This window comes from Rhinolophus sinicus, chromosome 14 (genome assembly GCF_057876585.1).
Source record: "Rhinolophus sinicus isolate RSI-liver-muscle chromosome 14, RSI-T2T, whole genome shotgun sequence".
Classification (NCBI taxonomy): Eukaryota; Metazoa; Chordata; class Mammalia; order Chiroptera; family Rhinolophidae; genus Rhinolophus; species Rhinolophus sinicus.
Window position 1 is genome coordinate 50,979,621 of NC_142514.1, and position 13,108 is coordinate 50,992,728.

General features: G+C 39.6%; 1 protein-coding gene across 9 annotated transcripts in view; it reads left to right on the forward strand.

The window, feature by feature from the left end:
* Window positions 1-13,108, forward strand: part of LRRC7 (leucine rich repeat containing 7) — a 526,722-nt gene that overhangs the window by 49,496 nt on the left and 464,118 nt on the right. For 6 of the 9 annotated variants that reach the window (XM_074334932.2, XM_074334937.2, XM_074334936.2 and 3 more), the window contains exon 1: window positions 10,265-10,397. In XM_074334932.2, coding sequence (XP_074191033.2) covers window positions 10,396-10,397 — 2 coding nt within the window. In that variant the 5' untranslated portion in view covers window positions 10,265-10,395. Of the gene's footprint in view, window positions 1-3,212; window positions 3,298-10,258; window positions 10,398-12,418; window positions 12,533-13,108 lie in introns of those variants that run through there. The other 3 variants (XM_088791197.1, XM_074334934.2, XM_074334933.2) reach the window with 3 other exon arrangements.

A 13,108-nucleotide genomic window follows, 5' to 3' on the forward strand; every position in this document is an offset into this window, starting at 1 on the left:
GTTTCACTCAGATGCTATCAGTCAGTAAAGTCACCACAATGCCCTCTGTAACAACAGCCTAGAGGCAAGGTGCATATCCACTGCCATCTCTTATACTATCATGCTCTACAGAAAGGAAATCTGCAAATTCTAGGTTACTAACTTCAACATTATGAGAACGAAAAACATCACCTCAACAATTGTGATGTAAACAGATGAATGAATTCCACTTCCAAAATATGGCAGCCTAAATATCATGAAAATACTTCTAGGAGAAAACATCTACAAATGCCGAATAAAAAGAACAAGCTGCCTTTTTTATGTTTTTGTGGACAGCGAACTTCCAAGAAAGAAGTGAAATACTTGGCAGCCAAAAATTAAGAGAAAATAGGAAGCCACAGTGGTAAAAGCCTTAAATATACAGCTCTCCTGAAGGCATTTGCCAATCAGTAATCCCTATCTGCCTATTAACAGGCAACTGGCTGCACTGGATATGGAATTTTAACCTAATAGTAATCTAAAAATTACCCAGTAACAGGCAGCTGAACAGGATTCTAGACCTTTAGCTTAGGAAAGGTGGGATTCAACTGAAACCAATACTTCAAGATGGGACCCTGGAAGGCCTACATTTTAATTTAAACATATTTACAGTTGGATAACAGGGATTACAAGGCATATTGTCTGCTTCAACCTTGGCTCTGTGTGGGAAAGTCTTTTCTAAGGATTTATAATCACAAGCATGCCCTTTTGAGCACGTGGGACTTATTTGAATGATCTGGGAAACCCATAGCTAAAAATTGAAATGATATGGGTGGCTAGCTCGCTGGGGCACCTGGAAAAAAATCTTAAGGGAGGAAAACACCTTTAACCAAGAGTTCACATTATGTCGACACATAATATCCAACTAAAAATGAACTCAGAATCTAAGGAAACATATGACCATGAGCAAGAGTCAGGAGAAAATAAATCAGCACCATAAATTAGACCCCTTGAACTTCAGATATTGAAATTATTAGACATAGCATGTAATATAAAAGCGAATAAAAAACATGAGCAAGAAACATGGTGTTTTCAGAAAAGATCAGAAAATTTCAATACCTAACAAAATAGAATTTGTTAAAATTATAAAAATGATTAGTGAGACAAAAAACTCAATAGTGGGTTAAACTTCACATTAGATAGTTGAGAGAGTCAACTGGAAGGTAAAAGTCACAAATTTACACAAAATGTTACACAGAGAGACAAAGAGAGAAAAATCTTAAAGAGTGAATGAGAGATTTGGAAGATAAAATAAGGAGATAAATACAGGAAAGGGAGGCAAGACAATATGTAAAGAGATAAAAGTTGGATTATTTTCCAAAACTAACTTATTTACTAGCACCATAAAGTGAAAAAAAATTGAAAATAAAATAAAAACTGGGAAATAAAAGGAAAGGAATTCCATGGTTAGACACATCAGTATGCAAAGACAAAATAAGAATATCTCAACAGCACGTAAGAATGAAAGGAATAATTGACTACAAGAGATGAAAATTAGACTGAGAGCAGATATTTCAAAAGCAAGAAGACCAAAACGCCTGGAATAATATCTTCAAAACACTAGGGAATAATAATTGTTATCTTTGAATTGTATACCAGCTAAACTATTATTCAAGAAAAAAAAGACATTTTCACCTAATCTAAATTTTTGGAATTTGGGGTCTTTATGGTTATAGATTATAAGATATAAGGTGAAAACTGTTGGGTAGAAAAACTCACTGAAATAAAAGATTATCCTGAATCTGAATGAATCTCTATTTGTTTCATGTTAACCAAACACTGTGTTTTTCTAATAATGAAGTTGAGATGTGTTAAAGAAATAAAATTGGATAAGTAGTATAACATCATGTCAGTTATTAATCGATAGTATCAAGTCTCTATCTTGAACTTTGATTATATTCTAAGTTAAATACCTCTATTCTGGAATATATTGAAATATCCCAGTAAGACTATGCACTGAAAGACATTTATTTGGCCTTGAAGTAAGCAAAATAGTGAGACCTAACCACAGATACAGTCATAGTGAGCCTCTGACTACATATGATGTCTAAACTACTCCATCCTACTTTTCCTAAAAATAAATAATTTTATAAAATCATCAAATAATTGAACTTACTGTGTTTGGCACCACTGTTTGACTATTTTCTGTCAAGCAAATAGACTGACAAGATTGGTCCAAGTGGACAAGATAGAAAAAGCTTGTAAAACAAAATTATCAAAGTTATCACAGGTTAGTATATCTTGCCATTATCAAATTAGGATTTGATTCAACTTATATTTACCACCATCATTTCCATTTAGGTTTAGATGTGGTATTACATAATAAACAAGAATGTAGACATCATAATTTTGGGGCTATGTCTACTTTCCCATCATTGAATGGAAATATATCCTTTCCTAAAAATTCTCTTTCTAGACCAAAGCAAATTCCTGGAACTATAATTGAGGGTCTAAGATTTGTGTTATGTAAGAAAACAATAATAGAGGGGCAGCATGATTCTGTGATATGGACCATAACAAGGCACTACTCTAGCTGTTATTTGAAAAAAATAAAACCATTAGAAGAATTTAATTGTAGCTTTTCTTTTTTTCCCAATCTGGAGGTATAACAAAGCACAGAGCAGAGGAAAAAAGCAACAATTCTTTTTCCCTAATTTCTAATAAAATAATTGGTGTTTCCATAATGATCAATTTAGTGTAGAAACAATTTAATTTTAACAATGTATGTACTCTTAGATTAAAGGATTGTATTACCTAAGGGAAGGTGAATGTTGTATATGCTCTAGAATAGATTGTGTGTTTATGTAATCTACCGAACTCTGGCTAGTTATTCAGTTTGAATTCCTATATTTGCAGACCACTGGAAGGTCCTCAGTAATTTATAGTTGTCATTATTTTCTTGAATAATAATACAAGTTTTGCTAGAAAAACCATCATTTCTGAACCTGTTTCTTTTAATTCCTAACTGATAATAATATATTAAAATTTAAGAACATGGGATAACACAATTTTAGAATTACAAAGAACTTTAGGTTGCTTTAACTATATACATTAATTTTAGAATAAAGAAATGTATTTTTAAAACTTTTGTATAGATATGAAATTACCTAGAGATAGTGAATATGTTCTTGAGAAATTTTTACACCATAAATGTTTTAGTGAACTCATCTATTTTTTTTTTTTTTTTAATTTAGTGAAGAGGAAGAGGAGCTGAACCAACAAAGAAGACCAAGGAATGGCCAGAAAGAAGAAAATCAAGAGTGAGTGACATCCCGAAAGGTAATGTTTTTATTAATTAATTCATTTATACATTGATTTCTTGTTGAACTACTTATGTACAGTTTATATATTTTTATATTTCCTTTTCATCCATTACCCTCACCATCCTCCCTTTGGCAACCATTAGCTTGTTCTCTGTATATATGGGTCTGTTTCTGTTTTGTTTATTTGTTGTTGTTTTTAATTCCACATTTAAGTGAAATTATGTGGTATTTGTCTTTCTCTGTCTGACTTATTTCACTTAGCATAATACCCTCCCTGCTGGTCCATCCATGCTGTCACAAATGGCAAGATTTCAATTTTTTATTACTGAGTAATATTCCATTATTTCTTTATCCATTTATCTATCAACAGATACCTAGGTTGCTTCCATATCTTGGCTATTGTAAATAATGCTGCAATGAACATAAGGGTACATGTGTCTTTTCAAATTAGTGTTTTTTGTTTGTTTGTTTTTTCCAAATAAGTACCCAGAAGTGATATGTCTGTGTTGTTTGGCAGCTCTATTTTTAATTTCTGGAGGAATCTCCGTACTGTTTTCCATAATGGCTGCTCCAATTTACAATCCCACCAACAGTGCACAGGGTTCTCTTTACACTCTCACCAACATTTGTTGTTGTTGATTTTTTGATGACAGCCATTCTAACAGGTGTGAGGTGGTATCTCATTGTGGTTTTGAATTGCATTTCCCTAATGATTAGTGATATTGAGCATCTTTTCATATACTTATTAGCCACATGAATGCCCTCTTTGGATAAATGTCTATTCAGGTCCTCTGCCCATTTTTGATTGGATTTTTTGTTTTGTTTTGTTTTTTGGCATTAAGTTGTATGAGTGTTTTTAAAATATATATTTTGGATGTTAACCCCTTCAGATGTATCATTTGCAAATATCTTCTCTCATTTAGTAGGTTGTCTTTTTGTTTTGCTGATGGTCTTTCACTGGACAGAAACGTTTTAGTCTGATGTAGTCCCACTTGCTTATTTTTGCTTTTGTTGTTGCTTGAGGAAACATATCCAAAAGTTATTGCTAAGACCCATGTCAAAGATTTTGCTACCTATTATTTTCTTCTAGAAATTTTATGGTTTTAGGCCTTACATTTAAGTCTTTACTCCATTTTGAGTTTATTTTTTTATATGGTGTTATAAAGTGGTCCAATTTCATTTTTTACATGTATCTGTCCAGTTTTCCTAATACCACTTATTAAAGAGACTGTCTCTGCCCTATTGTATATCCTTACCTCCTTTGTTGTAGATTAATTGACTGTACAAGTGAGGATTTATTTCTGGGCTCTCTATTCTATTCCATTGATCTATATGTCTATTTTTGTACTAGTATCATACTGTTTTGATTATTGTAGCTTTGTAGTATAGTTTATTATCAGAGAGTGAGATACCTTCCACTTTGTTCTTGCTCATTGTTTCTTTGGCTATGCAAGGTCTTCTGTGGTTATTTTTTATACTATACTGTGTTAGAGAACTGATGTATATTGCTTTCTAAAAAAGATATTTAATTCTTCTTAGTGGATCTCTTATCTAAGATAGCCTTCTTATTGGAGTACTGGCATGATAAATTGACTCTGAACGTCTTATTAGAAAATTGCCAATATGATATAGCACTAAATAGAACAAGGTTTTGTGAACTCACAATCTGTTTTCAAGAGATGTGTGGTGTGAGAAAATTTTATACCATGCTTAAGAATTTATAGTTCAAAGAGAAAGGATGAAGAAAAGTCAAAGACATTTTGAAGAACAGGATGAGGTGTTTTGTTTTCCTCTATATCAATACTGATTATGAAGCTGCAGTAATTTAGGACAGTTTTCAATTAAGACAGTATAGAGTAACAGATGGAACCAAATACACAAGCCCAAAATTCATCAATGAGCTGGTATGTGAGGAGGCATTAGTACATATAATCAGTTATCTCATGAGGAAAAAAGTGAAAACACAAAGAAAAATTAATCCCTTACCTCACACCATACACAAAATCAAGTTCAGACAATTTAAAGTCCAAATGGTTAAAAAAAAAAATTACAAAGCATTTAGAATACAATATAGAAAAATATATTTATAATCTCAAGGTAGTAATGTTTTCTTAAACAAAATACAAAGCACATATCATAAAGGAATGTACTGATAAAGTTGATAATGTTAAATTAAAGCTTCTTTTCATAAAAAATACACAATATTGAGAGTGAAAACTAAAGATGAGTTATAATGGACAGTGGATTAGAATCTGGGACACATACACAGATACAGAGAGAGAGAGAGAGAGAGAGAGAGAGAGAGAGAGAGAGAGAGAGAGAGAGAGAGAGAGAAAACACAATTAAAAAATGAGCAAAATGTATAAACCAAGCAATTCATACTGCAAGTTTGAATTGTTAATAAACTTTTGGAAAGGTGGTCAATCTCACAAGTAAGCATGAAAATATGCATTTAACCCACAATGAAATACCATTTCACATCCCTCAGACTGGACAACATGAAAATGTCTGCTAATATCAAAACTGCTAGGATGTTGATCAAGGAAAACTTATAAATTTGTGTAGGAATATAAACTGTTGGAAAATAATTTTATATTAAATACACTTTACAACCCAAGAGATACACTCCTAGGTGATATATAAACTAGAAAAACTCTCATAGACATATATAAAGAGATATAAACAAACATGTTCATAACAGTATTACTATACTTATAAAAGCAAAAATTGTCATCTGAATGTGAATATGATAAATTCATACAATCAACTATCACATAGCAGTAAAAATTAGTGAACCAGAGTGAAACACATCATAATTTTCACAAACAAAAGGTTGTTTTTTTTTAAATCAAAAGTAAGTTGTGAAAAAATACATGCTGTGTTATATCATTTGTGTATGGGTTAAATCTTTAAAGTAATACAGAAAGATTGTTAGCAGTAAAAGTGCATGAGACTTATAAAGGTATTAATAGACAAATAAATGCAAAATTTAGGAATGATGTTACCTCTGGGGGGTAAGGGGAGCAGAAATAGAACCATAGGAGTCTTTCCTTCTTAAGGCACATGGTGGGTACATCAGTATTTATTCTATTTTGTGTATCTTAATATGCAAGTTAATGTTTAAAAATAAAAGTTAATGATCCAAACAAATTAAACCCAAAGAAACAGGCATTTTCTTTAGCTAGAACAGATTTTTAATCTGAGAGATTAGTTTTACGGTAAAGGCCATCTAACAAAATTTAAGAAAAATCATAATGAAATTTACTTCCTATTGAGAGCTTCTCCCCTACTTTTCAAAATCTAACCATAACAACACAGCACTTCCTACCCTTACAGTATCCTACTAATACTGATCCTGTCCTACCAAGCTCTAACAGCTATGAGCTCTTCAGAGGTGTATCTCCATACATCCAAATATGACAATGTTTTCTATTTCCCCAAGGACTAATATTTAATTAAGCCAATCCTGTTAGGATATTAACAATTGGTAAAACTAAAAGTGTTGTGCTTTCTATAAGTAGTTTTATTTTAATCAGGAATTGTCAATGAGAAACTCTTCTAAGACAGAGGTGACATTTCAGGCCTTCAAAGAGAAATATTAGAAAGATAGTTGGCATCTAATTCTTCAATATCACCGTATGTCTTTATTTTCAAATAAGGTTAGTTTTACTTGCCCTAGGAACAGATTATCATTTCAAAAATTTTAGTAGTGGAGTCAAAGGAATTGATTAGCAATTTACAGAATTTTATAGGCTTAATGTCTAGTCATTCATAGATGTAATCTGAACAGTTAATCTGTTAAAACTGCCTTGATCTGATTTTTAAAGTTGCTACTGTTTTTATTATTGGACCTCTGCTTGAATGACAGACAGCCTAAGGATATTTAGCATTCTTCTTTCTTCAACCTTCAGACAGCCGTCTATGTTTCCAGAGGGTTGATGACAGGGAAACTTGGAATTTAAAGACAGCATCTGCATTTGCATTTCAATTGTCCCATAATTCTATGAAATCGTTGAAATCTCTTCAATATGCCTCATTGTTTAAATAGTGAAGGTGGCCATATTTTGTTCAAGATTCATAAATCTTAGAGAAAAAGAAAAGGACCATTATATCCAAAGCCTATTCTACAGAGAATACTCTTCTCCCTTCTTTTTTTTAATGCTAAAATCATGTTTGTTAACACCCATAAGCACTACATCACATCTGCACATATTTAAAATATTTTATCTATTTGGATCTTTATGGCCTGAAATCATGGTTCTAGGATAAGATAAAGGGTAAAGGAGATTATGTGGTTTAAATATATATCATAGGAGCATCATCAATTTTTAATTTGGGGTTCCAAAAATGTCTTTCTCACCATTGGACAGAAACAAGTTCATTTTCACTTTGGAAAACAATTCCAATTAACTAACACAGGAGATAAAATCATTATTAGTAGGTCTGTTGCCTGTTTGCAAGGATCTGCAGTTACTCATAATTGGCTGTGATATTAAATACAATTTTTGTCAAATATTTTGGTTCAAGTGAATAAATCCTGCTGTTAAAATAAGAAATTCTGAGTTCAATTGCAGGGCAACTGGGTACCTTTCTAAGATGAGCCTTTGTGCCCTTCCTATAAGTAAGGATAACATTATTCACCAAATAATTTTAGGACAGGATTAAGTGAAAGAATATATGTGAAAGTTCTGTGTACATTGTATTCAAAACAACTGGAAGCCTACAAAGGATTGCTACAATTGTATAATTGTTGTGTCAAGTTATATGTTAGATATTCAATCAGTACCTAAAATGTTTCACATCACTCCATCCAGCTGAGACACAGAGAGGTGGCAAAATATTTACAAGGTCAAAAGTATGGGTTAAAAAATAGAGCTCCACAGAGGTCAATTCAAAATTTTGTCTTTTTATTTTTTCATCTCCTTGCGATTTCAGAACCCTTTCTTGGTGGTTTTATAATACATTTTAAAATGATCTGGCTCTTCAAAAGATACTCGCATTCCTTTTTCCTTCTACGAAAATCATATGAAATACTGGGAAGCTGCCCTTAAAAGTCAGCCCACCTTCATGGCCCAGATAAAGTGGAAAACAATCCTCATTCTTGGTACGCTGCAGTCTCCAAAGTGTTTTCCTAGAAAATCCCTAGCAGCCAGAAAAGATGATTTTTGACCTTGAAGATTTTAGCATTGCAAATCTAAGAATATAAGTACGTGCCTTTTCTTTTTAGTAAATTGTAAGCTTACAGCCACCTCAGAGTGGTGGTTGAGTGCCCTGCAGTCTGACTGTATTAGCAATGTACAGAACTAATGGGAAGATTCTTTCTCTCCCCTAATCTGGAAGCAAACCTATGGCCTATATTCCACAAAAGAATGATTCCAGGATAATAAAGCCATTTTCAAAGAGAGAATTCAGCAGATGGGTTTAGAGAATAAAAGAGAAGTCTAAATATAGCACTAGCTTCATCAATATGTTTAACAAATTGCTGCTTATGAGAGTTTAAAAAGAAGTGAGAATAAAGTGTCTGTGTGTGTGCCTCTATGTGAGGGAGTACCTGAGTTTGTAAGAATGTGTTCGTGACAGGAGGAGCAGCAGCGGTGAAAGCCTGAAGGGTAGTTGCAAAACCCCTTCTCTTCTTGCGCATTCCCAGGGTTGCAACCTTGGCCCCCAAAAGAGGAGGGAACGTAAGAGCAGACAGAAAGGTTTCTTGACTGGTGTGAAGCGACCGACCCGCAAGCAGAGACTTCTCTCCTTGGCAGCCAACAACCTGCAGCAGGAAAGGCGGGAGGGAGAGGAAACCCCGAGGAGGCGCTCCTGGCCGCCCCTTTGCTGAGATAGCAGGAGCAGCAGCCTGCGGAGCCACGAGCTCAGCGTCACTGAGCTGGTGCGGGAGCAGGGGCGCTCAGGCAGGCTCAGAGGCCGGGAGCCGCTTCTGCCGCCGAGGCGCCGGCGCTGCAGGACCCTGAGCTGCGCTAGCGCCCCGGGCCGGTCTCGCAGCGGGAGGAGCGGGAGGAGCCGGCGGTGCGCGCTGCGGGGCGCCTTGCCTCCACTCCAGCACCTGCCTCGCTCACGGGGGACGACAGAAGGAACCCAGGGAGCTCCGCCTGTTGTCCCGTTCTCTAAAAGCAGCCTGTGACGGAGCCGCGAGAAGGCGAGCATTTCAGTTCTCCACCGGACTGGGATTTTTCTCTCTCACAATTTGAGAGAGCCCCAGCAGAGGTCAGAGGCGCAAGCGAGAATCTCCAAAAGGGGCCGAGGGCTGTGAACGTGGTCACCCCCTTCTGTCGCTGTAAAATATCCTTGACATTTTTCACACTTTGAAGCAGCTGCAGCTCGTGTCGTCGGAAGAGGGGGTGGGAAAAAAGAGAGGGGGCGGGGAGAGCGGGGAGACACAGCCAAGAGCAGCGCCTCCTCGCCTGCCAATCCTGGCACCTGTGCGCCGAGCCACTGCACCGAGGAGGACCCCACACCGGGCGAACCCCAGGCTTGAAGCCACGAATACCCAGCCCCTGGGCAGCGGGTTCTCGCCGGAGGGACCTGCAGCTGCCTACTCGGGCCACCGCTGTCGCCTGCAGCCGCGGGAGCGCACAGTCCCTCGGAGCCGCCCACTGCACCCGGGTCCCCAGGGATCCTCGCCCAGCAGAGGCGCGGCAGCGGGCAGGGGGTGTTCCAGAGTTGGGTGCACGATTCGCCTTTTCTGCTCATCTCTTCTCCGCCCAGGATTTATTGTCTGTGGAGCCTTCTGGGGGTGGGGAGGGAGCTGCGCCTCCGCCACCGCCGCTGCTGCTGCGGTCGCTAGCGCCACGCGCACGGCAGGCAGGCGGAGGTTGGGGAGTGGATGCGCTCCTGCCACCCCCGCCAGCGCTTCGGGCTTCCCCTCAGCCGCTTCCCGCCGGAACCTCTCCAGCCGTCCACCTGAAGGGCACCGGCATCATGGTCTAACGTGGCACCTGCCTGGAATCCCTTCTCCTCATCCTCTTTCTACTCCACCCCTCCTCTCTACCTCCTCCGAGGACCCTCGTGTCCACTGCGGACCACCAATACTTTAAGGAATAACCCTTGGCAGCTGCACGATTCACCCTCTCTGGAACCTCATGGGCAGTTTCTCTTGCGGGCAATGTGAGTAGGACACTCTAGTTCCGTGGCCAACGGGGGTGCGGGGGGGCTCCCCGCTTGTGTCCGCCGTGACAGCGAGCCCCGAAGGTGTGGGACCCAAGCGGCGGGAGGGGTGCGGGGGTGGGAGGACAGGAGCCTTCAGCGCTCTCAGGGAGCTGCTCGCGCGGTGGCCCGCGGAGGCGGTGGGATGTGGTAGGTTGCGGGGCATTTGGAAATGGGGTGCTAGTTGTGTGGCTGCATGGGAGTACTGAGTGGCCTGGGCCGGCAGGAGACCCTAAAGGGTTCCATACTGCAAAAAGGAAAGGTAAAGAAAGAGCGAGTGCTGGGCGCTGGTGCTGAGACCAGTGGTCGAGCTGAGGTTAATCTTAGCTCTTTATTATCATAGGTATCTCCAGTCAGCTTTTTTCCCGGAGGTGTCTAAGGGTGAAGTGCTCTTTTGATACACACACACACACACACACACACACACACACACACACACACTTGTGGCGGGTCGAATTTGTCCCTTTATCTTGGAAGGTGTAGTATTACTGTTTGATGTCTGTTTGTCTGAAAAATAAAATTAGGAGGTCTTTATGCCATTGGGGATTGAAGGGAAAGGGTGGGGTTTGGGGGTGGAGGGCAAGAGGAGTATGACAGACTGGAGGACAGAAAGAAGTGGGGAGCGATGGAGTGAAAGCTTTCCCTGGGAGTCAGGCAGAACCATGCCTCCCTCGCTCTAAACTAGACAACCCCTGCCCACATCTCCTTTGTGTTCCCTGGCGAAGCTGCTGAGCCGTCACTGTTCCCAATCCCATTGCTGAGCCCCCTTCAGCATTGTGTGTCCTCCTCTTAGAGTCGTTAAGGATGCAGGACTAGTTTTGGGTCCAACGTGGAAAGAGGGAGGGAAGAGCATTAGCATTACGGTAATCATGGCACCCTGGCTCGTGAACAATTAGACTGGCTTCCGAAGGTCTCTAGTCTTAGGGGTTTGCAGAGTCAAGAACGGGGGTGAGGGCACGGGGTCGTACAGAAGGAATGCCTTTCAAAATAGTGCGACTTCATAATAGCGGAGATGGCTGCAACATTGCTTCATTATACTACTTCGTGGCCATCAGGGCTGAATAAAAGACCCGCCTCCGCCCTCTCCCTCACTGTCTCCTCCCCACCAAGTGACAAAGCCAGCGGGCTGGGCGAGAGGATGCAGCGCCAGGCAGAGAAGGGAAGGGGTCACTTTCACAACTCCCAGGAACCGGCTGCAGAAAGGAACCATCTGCGACGCCCACGACTCCCACGTACCTTTCGAAGTTCTCCTTCAAAGGGAATTAGAAAATGGGGGTGGGGGAGGCGCAGTGAGACGTAAAGATCCTCCACCTGCTCTTTTTTGATTACTTTCACAGCACACTTTCGACACATCGAATTCACCTGCATTGGTAACTAGGTCAGCACGTAAATATGCTTACGGGTATACGTGGAAATGTGGCTCTTGATAGATGAAAAGCAATTTATATGTGAGCATATTTTTCACCTGGGCAAAATTTCTAAGCACAATAGAGATTTTACAGCGTGGGCGAGAAGAGTGCATTCCAGCGAAAGCAGGACACGTGATCTCTCCAACCGGAGAGATACAGTATTAGGAACTCGATTTTCTTTGTTCCAGGCTGAGCCTATGAGATGCTCAGCATCCCGCTTACTTACGGCCTCCTATAAGAGGGGGAAATATTCAAGTTGACGGGGTGGGCGAGGGGTGTGTGTGTATTAGGAGATAGCGACTAGAGAAGCACAGGTAGATTGATACCTGTGAAGGACTTGAGCCTTCTCCTCTGCCGCCCATCTCACCTCTTTGACTACCTAACTCTCATCCAGTCCCTCAACCCCGCCAGCCCCCTATTTAAAAATGAGGCATTCCTTCTGGGAGACGTGGCGGAAAAGTTCTCTCCAGCCTCTGCACACGTGGGTTCTCCAGCGCCACAGAATCTGCGGCGATTCGCGACAGATTCTGCCACCTCCCCAGTCCAAGTGTCACGCCTCCAGCCAGGCGTCTTTGAGCTGACTTCACAGACTCTAAGAGAACCACCACGAGATATTTTTGCAAAAGACAGTAGAGCAGAGTCAAATCCCTGCTTCTCTGATACGGGAAGGAATGATAAAGTACAGATGTAAGAATGATTTTATTTTTCCTTAAAAATGAGAGTCATAGGACTAAAGTATATTGAGGATGGCGTTTAGCTAGCTGTGTATGCACTTGGACTCCTGGGAAGAGGTCTCAAGCCTGTGGAATGTCCTGAGTTGTGATTATTTATTAATTTAATGGAGGTCGAACTTGTTCTAGACCGTGCATTTAGACTTACCTGACTTGGAGACTTCTTATTTCATTTTTCAATCCATGTTTTATAAGCCATCTTAATGGGATGAAGTTTTTTAAATGTGGGCTATTTCTACCCTATGCTGCATTGCATCATGCTAATTTGTTGTGTTAGGGAAGGCAGAGTCAATTTTCATGACATATTATGAAGTGAGAGTTCTTTATACATTTTATTTTTATACTTGACTGTCCAAGAAAAGATGTACACTTACCATGGCAACCCTTACATTCTCTATCACGTGTGCCTGCACATATGCAGCTTCAGAATTAGAAACAACTTCTTAAAGAAATAAACCTGGTCCAATTACAGTAGCCATGTTTTATTCAGAATTTTAGCACCGCTTTAGGCTGACATTCAAATGTTCTTAAT